Source organism: Anopheles ziemanni, chromosome 3, assembly GCF_943734765.1.
Source record: "Anopheles ziemanni chromosome 3, idAnoZiCoDA_A2_x.2, whole genome shotgun sequence".
Classification (NCBI taxonomy): domain Eukaryota; kingdom Metazoa; phylum Arthropoda; class Insecta; order Diptera; family Culicidae; genus Anopheles; species Anopheles ziemanni.
In genome coordinates, this window is record NC_080706.1 from 15599019 (window position 1) to 15617047 (window position 18029).

The 18029-nt window shown below is 43.5% G+C and overlaps 5 protein-coding genes across 5 annotated transcripts; 2 read left to right on the forward strand and 3 right to left on the reverse strand.

The window, feature by feature from the left end:
- Positions 1–74: 74 nt before the first annotated feature.
- LOC131288054 (large ribosomal subunit protein eL36) lies at positions 75–1238 on the reverse strand. Its single transcript, XM_058317154.1, has 3 exons — positions 1166–1238; positions 750–881; positions 75–439 (listed from the first exon to the last, which is right to left on the reverse strand). The coding sequence occupies exons 2-3, from the start codon at positions 870–872 to the stop codon at positions 221–223; spliced, it is 342 nt and encodes a 113-aa protein (XP_058173137.1). The 5' UTR covers positions 873–881; positions 1166–1238; the 3' UTR covers positions 75–220.
- Positions 1239–1625: 387 nt separating this feature from the next.
- Positions 1626–3682, forward strand: LOC131284201 (histone H4 transcription factor). Its single transcript, XM_058313056.1, has 4 exons — positions 1626–1916; positions 1985–2630; positions 2699–3015; positions 3095–3682. Exons 1-4 carry the CDS (start codon positions 1626–1628, stop codon positions 3680–3682), a joined length of 1842 nt encoding a protein of 613 aa, XP_058169039.1.
- Positions 3683–4377: 695 nt separating this feature from the next.
- Positions 4378–6269, forward strand: LOC131288052 (small ribosomal subunit protein eS6). Its single transcript, XM_058317152.1, has 3 exons — positions 4378–4475; positions 4849–5056; positions 5136–6269. The coding sequence occupies exons 1-3, from the start codon at positions 4470–4472 to the stop codon at positions 6083–6085; spliced, it is 1164 nt and encodes a 387-aa protein (XP_058173135.1). The 5' UTR covers positions 4378–4469; the 3' UTR covers positions 6086–6269.
- A 168-nt stretch (positions 6270–6437) lies between these two features.
- On the reverse strand, positions 6438–7290 carry LOC131288053 (zinc finger protein 239-like). The gene has a single exon (XM_058317153.1). It carries the CDS (start codon positions 7275–7277, stop codon positions 6456–6458), a length of 822 nt encoding a protein of 273 aa, XP_058173136.1. The 5' UTR covers positions 7278–7290; the 3' UTR covers positions 6438–6455.
- A 439-nt stretch (positions 7291–7729) lies between these two features.
- Positions 7730–8245, reverse strand: LOC131288055 (large ribosomal subunit protein bL34m). Its single transcript, XM_058317156.1, has 2 exons — positions 8111–8245; positions 7730–8035 (listed from the first exon to the last, which is right to left on the reverse strand). Exons 1-2 carry the CDS (start codon positions 8131–8133, stop codon positions 7786–7788), a joined length of 273 nt encoding a protein of 90 aa, XP_058173139.1. The 5' UTR covers positions 8134–8245; the 3' UTR covers positions 7730–7785.
- Between the last annotated feature and the right edge of the window lie 9784 nt (positions 8246–18029).

Consider the following 18029-nt stretch of genomic DNA (forward strand, 5'->3'; position numbering starts at 1 on the left):
TCCGAATACCGAAATTGATGACAATTGACTGAATGTTGTATCATGTTTCTTTCCCAATCAAAGAAACCCTGCTATTAGGAGTCTTGTTTAGCTTTTATTCTTCAAGAATGTTATAATCCTTACACAAACACGCACCAGAAGAAGATCCAACGCTCGTCCGTGCATCCGATCTTCGCGCGGCCGTCAACAATTTCCCACCGACAATAGCGGAGACGGATGTTTACTTGTGGCCAGCCTTGCGCATATGGGCCAGAATGTTGGACAGCTCCTCACGCTTCCTCTTAGCACGGATGTGCGTGCCGAGGCGTCGCTTCAGGAACTTCAGCGCACGCTTGTCCTTCGACACCTTCAGCAATTCCATACCACGCTTCTCATACGGAGCATGGCCAACGACTTCACGGACCAAATCGCGCACGAATTTGGTATGCTTCGTTTGAATCTGTATATGAGGATAAAGTTTAGATAACGGAAGAATCGCATTAATTCCTATTGCTTTTCCCCAACACTATAGTCACTCTAACTAAAACTGAAGTAGAAATAAGGTATCAGATCCAAAATTTAACCATCGAGTATGATTTTTCAAACCGTGCCAACAGAAGCCGACCAATAGAACATTGGCCAGTCTGCGGACGGTAGGGAAATGCATACGGTCTGTGAATGGATTAATGGAGGTTTCATCATGGTAACGAACATTGTGTTTCACTCTGGAAACAATCGGGACTCACAGTGTGCCATCATTTAATACTTACACCCTTCAGTCGAGACGGGCGGATACCCTTGACTTTGCGGTCGCCACGGTACTGCAGCTGCTTTATTTTGGTGGTCCTGTGGCCTTTTCTAAGGCCGACGCACATTTCGTACCTCGGAGCCATGTTTCCGTCCTAAATGCCGTCGTCCCCACAGTTGATACGCCAGAGGTACACACGATGATGTCGTCGGGGGCAGGGCAGGGGAAGCGGAGCAACCAAATGCAACACGATGGGCGAAAGACAACGAAAACATTACGTTAGTATAGTGTTGGTTAGGCAACATATTCCACGTTTTCCACTATCGGTCAAGCTCAAGAGCGGCACGACTTTACACAACACCATTTCCGCACGAACGTCGGTGCGCCTCGTTTGGAAATTTGTGAAAAATTGAGCAGCTCCCAGGGACCACATCCTACCTCTTCGTCTGTGACAGCCGGAAAAGAACTCCAAGTGCCAGTCGTGATGCGAAGCGCTGTCGGATGGAAAAGTCGGAAGTCGAGCTGACAGCGTCAAACGGGCGACATTTGCGAGTGCAGTCGATGCTGTTCATCGACTAAACATATTAAGTGAAATTATAACTCATCTTGTTTCCCCTCAAGCATGTTTATTATTGTTTATTCACACATTTTTCAGTTAAATATTAAATAATGGATCAATTTAATGTTTCAAACCAAATTGTTTAAATAATATTGTTTAATCGACGAACCGTAAAACAATAATCGATGAAAAGCACACGATTCTGTCAAAGGTCGTTGTTTACGTAAAAATTCGGTCCCGCGTGTTTAGTGGTATTCTACTCGGCGTCTGTTACTGTACCGTGTGTACCGGCAAGCACATTTTCTCTCATTATTTAGAGCATTGTAAGGCATTTACACCATGGGCAAATCAAAAAAACGACCACGGTCAACGTCGTCCACGACCAACGATAGTCCGGGTAAGAAAGATAAACCGACATTGGATCCTTCCGAGGGTGCTACTGTGGAGGAAGGACATTCCTCACTGGCCACAAAGGTAAAGCAGGAGGAAGAGTTTTTGAATAAAAGAATAGACGAATGGATTGAATCACGGGTTAATGCGGAGGTCATCTTGCCCCCCTCTGACGATGAAGATCATGGTGAAAGGGAAGATGAAGACCAGATAAACCAATTATGGGTTGACTCTATAATGGTAAGTATTCTTTTGTTAGTTGTCCAAGCCGTGCCAAACGACGCTAATGAGGATGTTTAACGTTCCAGAGCAACTTCAGGCAGCAGTTGAGTACACTGAGCGAAGACGAAAAAAGGAAAAGTTTCAAGTACGAATGCGAGTGGAAGAAGTGTGTTTTTATGACCGGGAAGGACCACAGATATTTCCAGCATGTTGAAATGCACGCGGAGGAGACCGAGAAAGACAACAATGTATTTGCATGCAGCTGGGATCTGTGCTGCTTTATTAGTAACGATAAGTCGATTTTCAACTCTCATGTGCACGTACACGCCTACCACACGAAGCTGAAGGTTCACGGTGCCAGCTTGAGTATGTTGGCAAATTTTCCCAAATGTAACTACGACAGCGGGACTCGAAACGATATTAGCAAAATTCCGTTAAGCTACACCTGCGAGTGGAAAAGTTGTGGACAGAAATTCGATAAAATTATGGAGTTTAACTATCATGTAGCGCACCACTTGTACGATAAGGCGACGCCCGGCAAAAAATCTCTACCGGAACCAGTTGCCTGTATGTGGGCACTCTGCACGTTTTCTTTAACCAAACTTGCTATTGGCTTGAGGCATTTGAGGAAGCACACAAAACAAAGGGAAGTCGCGTGCTTTAATTGTGGTACAATGTTTTTTGAGCGGGTAATGTATAGAAATCATTGCTTTCGACAAGTTGATCTGCGATGTAAGTATTTCGTGCAAGCTCATGTGATTATCGTTTGTGTAACAACAATACCACCTTTCAATTTACAGATCGCAAGTTCAAATGTGAAGAATGCAATAAATTCTTTACCACTGAGCGCCTGCTCAACAACCATGCCGACATCCATTCATACCACGTGTCGTGCCCGAGGTGTCCAAGAAAGTTCACGGCACCAAGTCAAATGATAATGCATTTAAATCGAATACATTTGAAGTTGCGTCCGATGGCATGTACGCAGTGCGAATATCGGACGTACACTGCGTCGGAGTTGAAAAAGCATATGAATAGACATTCAACGGTGCGTATGTACCGGTGTGACGAGTTCGGCTGTAACGCAACGTTCCGGAGTGAAAGTTCACTCAAGCTCGTAAGTCCAAGGAACTCCAGCGTGAGACGTGAAATACGCTAACTCATTCCATTCTTTTGTTTCGGTATTTTATTCACAGCACATTATCAAACATTACCACCTTCCACCGCCTCATTACGCGTGTCACCTTTGTGAAGCAGGATTTGGTTCCGGCTGGCTTCTTTCCAAGCATCTAAACTTTACTCACGAAATTAAACCGAAACCGGGATGCTCTCGGTATCGCTATAAGATCGATACGGAAGACGGGTTCTACAAAGTGGAACACTACTTTGATAACAAAAAGCAAGAACAGGAAAACCGTGAGAAGGCCGAAAAAAAAGCAGAGAGTTCAAGTGATGATGATGACGATGAAGGTGATAATACTGCACAGCATGTCGCTGAAGGTGATAATACTGCACAGCATGTAAAAACGTCGATCAAAGAGATAAAAATGGTTGGAGAAAATGAAATAGCCATTGATTTGGGTATGGAATTTAAGAAAGGTAACACCGATCAGTCTGATGAGCAAACCACAGTGGCGGAAAGTGTGAGCGTTAAAAAGAAGATAAAATCATTCAAAAACAAAGAAAAACCAGGATCCGCAGAATCGAAAGAGGATAAGAAGACGAACAAGTCCAAAAAAGTGCAGGAGTTCACTGTCATGAAGCGTTACTTGAAGAGCGATTAACCTTATTTCACTAACTTGTGGGTTTTCATAGTAACTATCGCTCAATCATCTTATTGTATGTAGAGCTTATTTCCGTAATAAAGAATTTAGATGTGTTTTAGGTTTCAAAGTTTTCATGTTCTGTATATTGTGTATATTTCCGAAATTTGTCTTTACCCGTTCCAATATTACCTATTTAGGCTGAAACTCTCTACCACATGTACCATTAAATGTTATTTACTAAGTGGTGGAAGATTGATGTACATCTGGAATGTATGAAGATTGAATGATGTTTCGTACCATTATCAAATCGATCTGTAATGAAATAATTACTTTATGTCTTCTTCTTCTTCTTCTTGGTCATGCCTGCCCTTTAAGGGCTTACGAGACTTGTTTCCCTGTTGTACGTGGATAGTCAGTCCTCTCGTACAGGGGAGGGGTCCGGTCTCGGTTGGGATTCGAACCCACGCCGTCGAGGTGGTGAGCCCCGGCGCTCATGGGGCGATCTAAGGGTGCTACCGCCCGGCTGTCGCGGATCCCCCCAATTACTTTATGTATTGAAAGTATATTAAATCGTCGCATAAACTGTTTGTAAAAAATGTGTTTGCCGGTCTTCGTAAAAATAAAAAGTCGACGAAATCGTATGGTCAAGCATCGACCGCACTCACTTTTGTACTGACAGCTGACAGATTCGTAAACGTCAAGTAGACGGAAAACGGAAGTTGACTGTAGCAGTCTAGCTTGGCCGAATCCGTTCATTTTGACAGCCTTTTTACTCTTCTGGAGTGTATGGGAATAGACGTGTAAAATGAAGGTACGACCGAATTGCAGGCATTTTACGCCGAATTAATGTAAAAATCCTACCATAATGTACTGCTCGGAGTGTGAGTTAGTATCAGGAGTGGCAATTTGATGGAAAAGTGATTGAATTTACCATTTTGGAAGCGCAAATAAGGAAATGATTTGGCCAGCGCGTGTTTGATGTGTTTCGTTGTCGTTCTTGGGATATTTGACAGTCGGAACCCGGTCGTGTGTGTATGGAATGTGGACAAGCGAACATGCAATCCGGTGCCTCGACCCGGGAGCGAGCTACGAATGCTATGTTTAGTTGTGATTTCGCGCATAGTGCAACGCAACATAATGCTGAATAATACAACCATTTTTTTCCTTTACAACTTGATTCCCAGCTGAACGTATCGTTTCCCGCAACGGGAGCCCAAAAGACGTTTGACATCCCCTCGGATGATCATAGCCTGCGTTTCTTCTTCGACAAGCGCATGGGCGCTGAGGTCTCTGCTGATCCTCTAGGCGATGAATGGAAGGGTTACGTGCTGAAGATTGCCGGGGGCAACGACAAGCAGGGTTTCCCGATGAAGCAGGGCGTGCTGACCAACAGTAAGTACCCCTTTTGGTGGGTGGTCTCTTTCGTACGTGTTTCAGTGTATTTCATCACCGTTTCTCTGCTTAATTCTAGCCCGTGTTCGTCTGCTGCTGAAGAAGGGACATTCATGCTATCGTCCCCGTCGCACTGGAGAGCGTAAGCGCAAGTCGGTTCGCGGTTGCATCGTCGATCAGAATCTGTCGGCTCTGGCTCTGATCATTGTCCGCAAGGGCGAGAAAGACATTCCCGGACTGACCGATACGCATGTGCTGCGTCGGCTCGGACCGAAGCGCGCTAACAACATCCGCAAGCTGTACAACCTGACCAAGGAGGACGATGTGCGTCAGTTCGTGGTGAAGCGCCCGCTGGCCGCCAAGGATGGCAAGAAGCCGCGCCACAAGGCACCGAAGATCCAGCGCCTGATCACGCCAGTCGTGCTGCAGCGCAAGAGACACCGTCTGCTGGTGAAGAAACGCCGTTCGGAGGCACGCCGCGAGGCCGAGGTTGAGTACGCCCGCATCATAACCCTGCGCCGTCGTCAGGAGCGCGTGCGCCGCCGTTCCCGCCTGTCGTCGATGCGCGACTCGCGCAGCTCCCTAACGTCCGAGAAGGACAAGAAGGAGCTGGCGGCTGCCAAGAAGAAGGAAGCTGCCGCCAAGAAGGAGGCTTCCAAGAAGGACGGTGCTGAGCCGAAGAAGGATGCCTCCAAGAAGGATGCCGCCAAGAAGGATTCCAGCAAGAAGGATGCCGCTGCTAAGAAGGACGTCAAGAAGGATGCTGCCGGCAAGAAGGAGGTGAAGAAGCCGGCAGCAGCAGCAGCCGGTGGCAAGAAGGAGGGCGCTAAGCCGGACGCCAAGAAGGCTGACAAGAAGTCGGCCCCGAAGACCGAGGGTAAGAAGACTGCGGCTGAGAAGAAGCCCGCCAAGGATGCGCCCGCGGCGGCGAAGAAGGAAGCGCCGAAGCGAAAGCCTGAGGCAGCGCCCAAGGGTGAGGCTAGCGCGGCCAAGAAGGAGAAGAAACAGCAACCGCCCAAGAAGAAGTAAAAGCAGGAGCGTTGAGCGAAAAAACGGTTATGGCACGCCGGCACTAAACTCCGATTCTATCTCTGAGCCTGCACCGGTGTCCTTTCCGGGTCTGCCGCCAGTAGGAGTTTTGTAATTTAATCGTAACTGATATGAAGAGAAACAATACACAGAGGTTAAGATAAAGGATCGGATAAGGTGTTCATTTGTGTGTGTTACGTGTTTGTATTTCACCGACCGCTCGATTGCAAAGCATTCATAATTTCATGATCCGAAATTATAAGGATTGTTATTCTACTTTCTTTCGATGAAACTATTTTTGGTGTTACGATAAATTTGTAAATATTTCTTTTAATCTTTGTGAAGTTTATTTTTATTGATGAAACCATTTCTATTCCATTTGTTGCGCAACACGCAACGTACCATCTAAAAGCAACGATTGGTGGTTGAACAACTTATGTATCCTTTCCAGATGACACCGCAAGTGCACTTTCTGGGTAAAATACCTTGTCTGGCAAATGACACACTTAAAACCCTTTTTATCCGAGTGCGATAATTTATGCTTTACTAGATCGGACTTGGATATGAACGATTTGTCGCACGTGCCGCAGAGAAACGATTTAATATCCGCATGGGATTTTATGTGCGTTTTCAGCGTACTGGATTGCGCGAAACTTCGGTTACACAGTTGGCATTGGTACGGTTTTTCTGCTGTATGTATCCGAAGGTGCATACGCAAATTGCCGTTCTGCACGAAGCGTTTGTCGCAATATTCACACCGATAGGGCTTCATTTGGGCGTGCAATCGTTCGTGATCGTCGAGATTTGATTTTCTTGTAAATATTTTTCCACACTTGTTACACCGGTGCTCTTTCTTAGGGCGACTTAACTTTCGGCGCTTTACGGCCATCCGTTTGGCAGGAGCTATTTCCTGCACTACAAGGTCTACTGCGTTCATGGGTTCGGTTAGAAATACGGATCCATCGTTGTCGGACACTTCGTCCCGGATGGGTTGATCCGACGCTTCGTCAAACACTTCATCCGTATTGGGTTGATTGGCCACTTGCTTCGTGATGGTATGTTCTTCGACAGACGTGCTGGCAATGGCCAGGGATCTTGTCCAGATGGTCTCATTGTTTTTACGAATATCGCAAATAAAGCTGTACGCATCGTTCAACCGGGAGAAACACAGCTCACAGAGGTTGTTGGACATGTTTTCATTTGTTTCAATCTAGAAATATATTGTATGCAATTTCCTAGTAATTGTTTGTGTGGGCGCTTTTAGTGATTTTATACCTTACCGTAATATTTGCGATGGCTTTTATTGCCTCGGCGAGCGTAATGATATCCGCGCATTGCAGATAATCGTCCTGAATGTTCCACTTGGTTTGATTAGACAAACATATTCGACAACAGGTTGCCAAATTCGGGACTGTTATCTCAAAAAAATATTCGTCGTTGATCATATTGAAGTAAATGGCATCGTTTTTCAACACTTTCTGGTATGGAAATGAAATGTTGGATCTATACAAAACATGACGGTTCTGTTGTTATTGTTTACATCATGTTGTCATCTAACAAATGTCATCGTTGAATAAAAAAAAAAAAAAACTGGAACATTACTTTGATGCAAAGCATTTTTACAATGTTGCACCATGCGTGGAACTAGGCTAGGTTTTAATAAGGGATAAATCCTTTAGCGGAATATACAACACATGCGACTAGTGTGCAAGAACATGACGCCCTTTCAAGATTTTACGCATAAGCACCCGTCGGCCAGGGAGGGTGGATATTCTTTTCCACCAACCATGCACTCGTACACGTTTAGTTTCCCTTGCTCGAGGAAACTGATTGCGGATCACTGTCCGTGCTGATAGTAGTCCCCAGGCCCCACCGGCCGTGGCTTCCGTCAGGGTGTTTGCTAGATTGCCGGCGAAAAAAGGCATTGCCGGTATCTTTGGAAACAGAATCCTAGGGAGGGTTACGTAAAACGTGTAGTGAGTAAATACGGATTGTAGATTCGCTTTGGCTAGCAGGGATACTCACTGGAACGATCGAACTAAAGCCATGTTCAATTTTCTATGCGACGAGTGTGTTGTTTAATTCTGTTGGGCCGATTTTTGATATTCGTGTGGTGCTTCGTGATATTTTTATTTATGTTTTGATTAAGAACATATTGCTTCGTTCGAGTAACCTTGATTAGACTGCCAACCTTATGGTCAAGGTAACTTGAGCAAAGCTAGAAACACTGCAGCTAGTCTTGTAGTTCAAAAGTTAATCGTTGTAGGTATAAATTCGGTTGTTGTAATTTAGCGCCAGTCAAAGGATCGATACCTTTGACGAGAATGAAAATTGACAGCTCAATTCAATCGGATCAACTCGATCGAAGTTCGTACTGAGGCTGTATATTTTCTTTCACAAATTTGAAATGAAATATTAAACGAAAGAAACAATGTTATTTCAGGAAGAAGAGAAATTTTATTTCCCACATTATTTTACTTCTTTTTTCTTCATTGTTAATTACCTTTTTTAGTTAAGATTTCAATGCATTTTTTTAGATTTATTTTTCACTTGTCGGTTTCATGTACTGACTGCAGAGTACACGAAGCATACGCATCGGCGTAAGGTTAGATAATATTTTACCATTTTCATCAACCCACGGTACCGTCGCATTGATCGCTCGCAGTTTGTTTCGCAGATGTTTATTCAAATCTTATCTCTACGTTGATTTAGCTGATTTTTTATTATGCTTCCCACTGTCAATGTGAAAATTTCCAGTTAAAAAAACAATAAAGCTTCATTTAGGTTGAGTTGTAAAGACAGAATGTTGCAATTTGTCTTTATTTTAAGCCCATCTGCCCTACTGTGATTTTTGAGTCTGTGTTTGTGTGTGTTTCTTTTACATCCAGTTTTTCTATCGAAAACCTATCGAATGTCTAGTTTGTTCCATTAGGTTTTAAATATTTCCTTGCTGCAATTTTTTAAAGTTCTTTGAAGAGACGTTAGTGTACAGTGTACTGTAGCTCCGTTGGACTGCTGCTATCGGGTTCTCTAGTTATTGAGACAATGCTAGGCATTGGCCGTGTTACGTTAATTTTTGTTACGAATGATGAAAAGCAGAGAAAACACTCCAAGGTTCTAAATAACTGCTGAAAAATTAACACTATTTTACATGCGTTTATCTGGTTTTAATTGTCACCTCGTTGCCGCGCCATTAGAAAACTAACTAAGCGATATATTTGGTTGTCCGCAGTTTCACTGCTTGCCAATTGCTATCAGTTGATATTTCTACTCCTTATTCTATATCCAATAGGAAAACAGCTTTCCACTTGAGCCATAAGGATACATTCTTGCGAACAAAACGGCCGTAAGGAGTAAAGTTAGACCACTTGAGAGGGTTGCTGTAGCGTCTGCTTCTTAGAGTTACTGCTGATTTGGGAGTTCGTGGTTGTAGTTAAATATTATTGTTACGTTCTCCATCTACCATCCATCCAGGACTTTCTACACAGCTCCGCTGGAACCACACAGTGTATCCGTTGCATCAGCAAGCAGAGCAAAGTAACTTAGTTTGATTTAAAAATTTCTATCGCGATATGCACTGTTGTTATCCTTCAACATCAAACCGTGTGGGAGCTAATCCATCTAATCTGCTTTAAAAGATAAAGTCATATGAAAATTCACTACACCCAGCTCGTACAACCAGCGTCTTGGAGCGTCAGTGGCTTGACGGAATTTCTTTCTTATTTTACTACTCTTCTCTTTACTAGTATACACACGTACACATAATTAAATACTTTGGCCAAACTTGCAAAAGCAGCTGAACTTACATTACGCCGTATAAGAGCTACTTTCCTATACGCATAAACTAATAACATTTGTCGAACTTATCCAGCTAACACTGACAACGGAAAAGCACGCAATTCGGAAAGCGCTTCCAAGGACGATTCGGCGCGACATGATTGCGTAAAAAGCTTATGGTGCAAACAAGGCACTGTGGATTTTTTTTATATCGTTTTCGGTATGTTTTCTATGCTTGTTCTTGTTCATTCATTGACCTTCAATGTGCAATGCTTTATTTCCTCATGCTCTCCCTACGTAACTGTATCGATCGCTATTACTCCAGTCACTTTATTAAACGACATTCGTTTTTTAATTTTTTTCACGACCCCAGACGTTCGCCGGTTTATCTCCGAAATTGGAATCCCTAATCTATCACGCAGCGTGTTTGTAGACGAGCTCGTTCAAACCTTTCCGTCTCGCCTTATCTGCATAATAATGATCGCCGTTATGATAATTGTTATTATTGCTAAGAAGGGTTTCTCGCTTTTTTTTTTTGGTTTTCAAGAAGGAACAAAATTCTGAAATAATGATCACCGAGATGCGAACGAGTCGTGTGCCTGACGGGGGGGTTTGGGATTTGGACTTGGGTTGAAGTTTGTTTACCCATCGGAAAGTGATTCTTTGCTCTTTTAATTCAGCCAGAAAAGTGCGGGACCTTCGTTCACCGCAGCTTTCCCTTTTTTGTTGTTAGATGATTTGCTTTATTATTTTGGTACGTTTTGTTGCGATGGTTCTTATTTTAGGAATCTCTTTTTTGGTATCGCTTTTTTTAAGCTTCGGACCTTTCCAACTAATCATTTACTTCAATCTACCATCAACTATTCTTTCCCGCTCGTTTCACACGCTTTCGCAGCACAGTTTTGGCCAGTTCACCGCACTTTATTACTTTACATTTCGTTCTATCTTTCTAACAGGACGTTTCTTAATTGTTCATCGTCTTAATAACACTGCCCTTTCGACGATACCTTGCCCATTGCTTTATAGTCCTTCCTAGTCCTGCACAATCTTAAAAGTCTCTCTCAATTAGTTAAAGCCGTGCCATACGATTCACTAGCTATTTATTTTCCAATTCATAATCACTGGTCTGTTCACTTGAACTAAGCTTTAACCTCGTTAGAAAACTCTGGATGGTATTTGTTTGCTTTGAGGGGGTTAGTTATTCGTTTATCATTACTTTCCTAAACCGTTGTGTGTCGCAGTGGCTTGATGGAAGAAGATGTAAAGCTAAATACTATAGTATGTTTTTCTTTCTAATTTAGAGCATCAGAAACAGAAATTTATAACCCAAATATGACTTTACATTTAGGTTTGTGCTTTGTTTTTGTATGTTAATTGTCTTCCGCGGGATTCCAAATTTTTTCACGAGTTTTGGTCGTTTTTCTGTCAGCAAATTCCACGTCCCAAACAAAATAAAAAGGCAAATCATGCTCGAGGGACAACAAGTTTGAGCAAAATTTAGCCGTCCACCGTAGACTGGCAAATTGGAACGACTCGTTTGTTGAAGAATAACGTGGTCAGAAATAATGAATAGAATGTAACCAGGCAAAAATCGTACAAGAAATATTTAACTTTTTTAGTTAAATGGTCAGCTAATGATTACTTCAAGCACCTTATAGCGTTACTTGTACGAGAGCATTTGGAAAAATTTGAGTAATAAATAAGTAATCAACAGCTGGAACAAATTACTAAACGCTTCCTTGGAGAATTTCGAGGACATCATTTTCCTCTCTGCCGCGGATCGACTGATAACCGTTTAATTTCGCTTAGCTTTATGTTTCTTAAAAGACATACCCATGTGAAAGCGGCCCAACAGTTCTAATGGGTTCTTTTTAAATTATCTACCTTTTCATGTTCGATCACTTTGGTTTTTGGTATTTGGTTGATTTGACTTGTGTTTTTCTTTGTTTTATATCAAGTGGGTTTCTATTTACAGTATAGGAAATATGTATGAAATGTGCGTAATTGTGTGTGTGTGTTTTTTTGTAAATACCGATCAATCGGTTATCTGAAGTAGTAACGACATTTTGGTTGAGCGTTAGTGAATAACATCTCGTGAAATTTTAACAGTATCCTCAATCAACGATTTATAACTTTTAATATATGCAAAAAAGGAAAAATTAAGGGGCAAAATAAAACAGTTTAACGATATTATAAATCAGTTTCCTCCTGCCGTTCGGTTTATTTTCCTAAAAATAAAAAATGATTTGCAAAACTTTTGCCGCCTTAGCCATCTTCAACTTTTCTTAAGGAAAGGCCAAGTTTTCTTCATGCTTTAGTACATGGGCGATGGTGCGTGCGATTCCAGGAAAAAAGCCCCCTCCTCACTTATTTCATTCCGTTGTAAAACTCAAAATGTCTCGAATCAACAGTTTACCTTCCCATTTAACCTGAGCTCTTCTTTCAGCCGTTTATTTCGTGTTTATTTATTTGATTTTCGAGTTCGCCCCCATCGTACCATTGGCATCGGGATGCGATACGGGGTCAAAAAGTTTTTTCACCAAAGAATCGCACTAAGCGGAAAAGTGGTGAAGAAAAATGCTAGCGAAATCTGACGGATGCACGAATATTGCAATGGTTAATATTTATTGGCGCTTCTCACCCATACCTGGAGCAGGTGATCTTTAAAAAAGACTCCACAAAACTTGCAGGTGTTAAAAAAGCTTCCCCGGGAATAGAGTGAAACAGTTTTCCTGGTGAAGCGTTGAGCGTTGTTGGCGTAAACTTTGCAAAAAATGTGAAACAGAAATTGTTTTGTTTCTTCATTCAGTTCTTTTCCTCCCTTTCCTTTTACTTAATGATCAGATAATGAAGGCAGGTTCCCCACGAGGTTCTCCGAGGAACAAAACAACTCATCTTTGTATAATAACAAAGTGTGGAGGAGTTCTTCAGGTTTTCTGAGGAAAAGAGCAATTCTTCATCGTATGAAAACAAAGAGCTATTGAAAGGATTGTTACCGTCACCGGTCCGAATTAGCATAGCATAGAAGCGTGCTGGTTTTTTTTTTTAAATCAGGGTAATAAGAAACCTTTAGTTCATACATAAGGTTCGGCTGGCTTGCGGAAAATCGTTGCGTGTTAAAACTTTCCCCACGAAGTCAAGTTAGAAACACCGAACGGAACTGTCATTTGGGAAAGGTAATCCACCTGAACCACCGCAGTTCCCATGAGTCGATTTTTACACCCAAACACACCATTTTTCCAGCCCCCTCTTCATTCTCTCCTCGTCCACATACACACACACACATGTTATTCGTTCCGTCCGCATTTGGAAAAGCCGGTGACAATAGCGGCAAGGTCGTCACCAAGTGAGAAAGGTTTTCATAATATTACTCTACCATTTGCACCTAAACCGCAGCCCAAACCGGGTTTTCCCGGAAAGATCGTTCCATTTCCTTATCCGGTCGCTTCGGTTCACGCTGCATAATGCTTCGTCCCACCGGGAGGGGGCGATGGAAAGCGAGTCGGATCCTTCCAAGCCGCGAGCGACAGTACAAGGTCTTGAATGGTGATTGATGAGACCGAATTTCCACCGCTCGGTGGATTTTGTTGCGGGAAATCCTTGTAGCAAAAAAACGAAATGGAAAGGAAAAAAAGAAAATTGCTAGCGACCATGTGCCACCCCCCATGGAGGAACATTCCGAGAACCAGGACCTGGGGACACCGGGAACCCCTTTTTGACGGAGCGTGGATAAAGTTATCTACGAGATGTGGGGGTTTCGTTTTTTTTTTACGGACGAGAAGAAACATGGGTGTCGTGCTATGAATATTATATTTCACCACACGCTCGTTAGCGCATCCTATGTAAAGAATTTTATGTTTACCTTTACGTACGGCTCAATCGACAGCGGACGGGATTTTAAAAGGATTTTTCCCCGGTAAGACCATCACCGCCGGTAATAAGGAACTTTGGCTTCGGTGTGCTTTCCTGTTGCGAAGAGCAGCCGCTCCGACGTGGCGGTGAAAACTTTTCCTATATTATTTTAATTTTGCACCACAAATATCGATTGCCAGCGGAAAACTCAGACAAGCAAACAAGAAACTCTTTACTCCCCGCGCGGATCCTTTTCCCTTACGCCAGATGTTCGCCATCCGCTGTCTGGTGGGACGAGACTGTATCTGGCTGTTTTCCACAGTTTTGTGTGTGTGTGTGTGTGTTTGTGTTTGGGGATGGAAGTTTGTTTCTGTACAGCATTCCGTACACGCTGGTCCATTAGCGAACTTAAATGCGTAGGCCCGAAGCCGAGGCCAGCTGGCGCCCTGTCGAACCACCGTTAGTGTTTTATTAATAATCCACTCGATGTATTGGCAAAACCAGCTGCTGGAACGTGCGGTCCTAATTTTATGGCATGGCCGTTTTTTTTTTTTGTGCGGCCTCTTCTTCTGATTGGGGTGATAAAAAGTTTTCCCTTCGCTTCCAACAACGGGCCGAAAAAAAAAACCAGAGCACATGGAATGGAAATGGATCGGAAAGAGTGACAAACATGAGTTGGTCGTAAAATTAAATGAGACAGCTCGCCTTCATTCCGCTTGTTACTCCATCGATAACAGCTGTAAGAAGCTCCGAAGAGTATTTTTCGGGAAACTCTGTTAAGCAGCGGGAAAGCCACCATGTGTCCAAAATGATTCAATGTAACAATAATCCAGTAAGGATGTATGGCTTGACACGACGAGTGACATTTATCGGACAGTTTGGGTCAAAAGTGTAGCCAACGCAAGGAAGTGATCCATTTTCGTACACGTCTTAGGGGTGTGGAGGGGTGGGGGGCACGAGAAAACATGGATTCTTTAAACTTGCCGACAAAGTGATCCATCATGCGGCGCTCGAGCGGAAACGTGGAGGTCGCAAAAAAAAAAAACGGGAATAAAATAGTATCGCTTTAAAAGTGAGGTTAACGGAAAATTCGATTACTCTGCGCCATGCTGGCTTTTATTGCGTCGGTCCAGGCCGTTGCCTTTTATTTGTGCCGTTCTAAGCTGCCCCGTGGCCTTTAACGATATGCTGGTAATATACACATATCCCTGGCACCGGTTTACATGTACACCCGCACGCTTCCCACCCCCCGACAAACGCTCCTCAATTGTGGACATATTAAACCGATGACATAAATGGTCGTCTGGTGAACCTACGCCCGGTCGGGGCCCGTTTTTCCGGCCTGGATTACCGTTACTTATCGAGCTTGGCTTGGGTTGGGTGGGATGGGTGCCAAATTTTGATCCCCACATTTTCTACATCGCCACGGTCGATTGGTTGCCGTTGGTCCGTTTGTCCTTTTTGTAGCAACTTTTTCTGCACCACTCGATGTTTTGGTATCTCTTTTACGTTTTTTTTTTCCAAACAATGAAATTGTTTGTGGTATACTTTTATTATTTTTCTTTTCATTCCATGTCACACTGCACTGGTGGACTGCTTTTTTCTTCTCTTTTTCGTGTGACTTTGTTTAACGAAAAAGCGGTCAACAACGACGGAAAACACAAGCGTTTTGGGTCTGGCCAGCTGAAATCCAACACGTTCGGTTTTATTTTTAGGAACCCAACACTCTGCTTTACAGCAAGGACCAACATTATTCCGCAAACCCGTGGGGTTGGGTGTTGATGGGGCGGATCGATTTAAGCCGAGAATAATTCAATATAAAACCCTCCCAGAAACCATCGTGCCCTTCGAATGGGCAACATTTGAGTCCCATCACCGCTTTCCGATTCATAGCACCGTGTACTGACACCTTTTCAGCAGGTAAAAGGTACCCGGAATTAAACGGAATAATAACGCGTAAGTAATCCTTCGAGGTGGTTTTTGTATCATAAAAGGGATTAAACGCAAAAATGAAAATAATCTTTTTTGTGACACGATAAATACCTTCACAATTCTACTAACCGAAAGAAAAGAGATTCCAACGAGACGTTTTTTTTTTGGGAAATGATAAAACACGTCAAGCTAATGGATTAAAACACGAAGGAATGCCATTTGTATCGCTTCTGCTCCGTGGAGTTGAAATCAATAATCATTTTTCCTGTCCCGCTGCAAGCCAAAGAAAAGCCTTTGGTTGTACGCCAGACGTCAAGAAAATCGATGTGGAGGCACAAAACAAACATCCAAAAATAAATAAACTCCCGCAACAAAAAACCTTTCCTCGAGCAGACATCAAAGAACACAAACACTCGGATTTGTTGGCGCTCATTAATTTGGTCAGAGCGGGACGTGAATCATGGTTCGAGCGTAACGGCGCCTCGCGTTGTGTTTGATAAATCGCGGCTGCAAAATGTAACTTTTGATGTCCGCCAAGCGTACGGCTATAAATTGGGACGGATTGTGGGGGCGAAAAGTGCGTGGTTGGATGTACGACAAACGAAGGCTTCGAGCATTGCGAGAAAATTTCGCTTCCGTCACTTACATCCGTTCGGTTCTTTAGGGAGCGCTTCGGAATTCTATCTACCACTTAACAATTTGTCAAGCGCATCAAAATGGCCCCGGGGTGATAACGGTACCGGGGGTACTCGAGCAAGGCATATCCGCACCTTATCATCCCAAAATATTCCTCTATTTCTGGACAGCGATGTTAAACAACTCCTAAATATAACCCCTTTCCATTTTAAACTGTCCCCAAGCTGCTCCGGAATTCGATGAGATAAACGAAAATGTCACCCCGTCCACCCCGGCCCAGTTAAATTTCAATTCCCCATTGACATGTTCAGACCGTTCGATTTCGTGGTTCAATTGAACGAGCGAGTCCACCCTTGCCATGGATACCGTTTGAGGAACTTGGTCCGTTCGATTTACTTCCCATTTTGCCTTTAATTCACCCTGCAGGGTTAAGTCCGCCCAACTTCAGGTCTCTTCTGTATCTTCCTACCCAGAACGGGACGGCTAAAAAGGTAAAAAAAGGGAACATTACGGTTACGGGCTCTTATCGATTGAGGGTCCGGAAAGAAACGTCATTCAAATCGATTTTTCTTTGCCGCGTGCCACGCCGACCAAGTTAGGTCGAGAAGGCGATCCGATGAATTTTTGACCGCTTGTACAATTCGCAGAATTGGATGTTGGCGTTTAGTCACACACGATTGGCCGAGGACTCGGCGATGTTGATTTATTTTTAAGGGGTAGTAGCTTTTCTAACGTTACGGATGAGACTTGTTTGCCCAAGTCCTAGCACGTCGGAAGTTGATGGAACGGAAGGCAGATTGCAGATTTGCGTGTTTATTTTGAATCACACGACGGGGGGGTGTTGTGTCCTTAAAATTGAAGAAAGGTTGGATGCGGCTGTTGTTTGCCTAAGTAATGATATGTGTATCCGTGCGACTGTGTGGAATCGGAGGACAACTTCCAGAAGGCATTCCTGGAAAGAAACCTTGTTGCCAATGTTTGCTGGAACAACAAAATAGAGCAGGTGGAGTAGAAGGAATCGGGCCAAATAAAACCCGCTTCTGCTGAACGCACTCTATCCAATCTTGTAGAGTGGACTGCATTGTCCTAGCCGCCGAATCGTTCTTTTCCGAGGGAATTAATACAAAACGAAATTGTGTGTTTGCTTCCAACCGGAACCGATGGGCGTAAGATGGTCAGTCGTAGGTTAACGTGCCGGACGGAATTGCTTCTCGTAGTAACCACGATAGCATCAAACGATCTCCAACTGGGACGAGGTAATGTCCTAGGGAAATTAAGTAGCCGAAAGATAAAACGGCGGCCAAAATGTTCCGTTCAATGAAAACCAATTTGTACGCAAAGAAACGCAATTGTTGTTTGCCATTACGTCGGTGTATTTAACTTTAATGTGGTTCCTTCTCGGTGTTTCTCTATCGAAGAAACCGTCCGTTGTTAAGTCGTGGGTTTGCTTATTGAAAGTCTCAAAAACTGGTCATGACGGTGCGCCAACAGGGTCGTTAAAAGAACTCTCAGAATATGGAACCGGTGAGACGCCGAGTAGGTTTTCCCGGAGAAAACTCATCAACGTGACTCACTTTCCGCTGTTGCGAGGATCCTGATTGCTCACCGTTGTTTCCAAACGAATGGAAGTGACGTCTGCACGATATCCACTTGGCAGGTACGACGGATATGTAGGAATTTTGCCTCCGTACATTGCGTTCGTTTACTTTGAGAGTTAGATTTACGCTGGTGCTGACGTTAGAGCAGC

Excerpts from the sequence above, each read along its gene's own strand:
- LOC131284201 (XM_058313056.1), top strand. The coding sequence starts at position 1,626 with ATGGGCAAATCAAAAAAACGACCACGGTCAACGTCGTCCACGACCAAC. Across the intron at positions 2,631-2,698 it reads TCGACAAGTTGATCTGCGAT|ATCGCAAGTTCAAATGTGAA; the intron begins GTAAGTATTTCG and ends TTCAATTTACAG. Across the intron at positions 3,016-3,094 it reads GTGAAAGTTCACTCAAGCTC|CACATTATCAAACATTACCA; the intron begins GTAAGTCCAAGG and ends TTTTATTCACAG.
- LOC131288054 (XM_058317154.1), bottom strand. The coding sequence starts at position 872 with ATGGCTCCGAGGTACGAAATGTGCGTCGGCCTTAGAAAAGGCCACAGG. Across the intron at positions 440-749 it reads GCCCGTCTCGACTGAAGGGT|ATTCAAACGAAGCATACCAA; the intron begins GTAAGTATTAAA and ends CCTCATATACAG.
- LOC131288055 (XM_058317156.1), bottom strand. The coding sequence starts at position 8,133 with ATGGCTTTAGTTCGATCGTTCCA. Across the intron at positions 8,036-8,110 it reads GCTTTAGTTCGATCGTTCCA|GATTCTGTTTCCAAAGATAC; the intron begins GTGAGTATCCCT and ends AACCCTCCCTAG.
- LOC131288052 (XM_058317152.1), top strand. Across the intron at positions 5,057-5,135 it reads GCAGGGCGTGCTGACCAACA|CCCGTGTTCGTCTGCTGCTG; the intron begins GTAAGTACCCCT and ends GCTTAATTCTAG.
- LOC131288053 (XM_058317153.1), bottom strand. The coding sequence starts at position 7,277 with ATGTCCAACAACCTCTGTGAGCTGTGTTTCTCCCGGTTGAACGATGCG.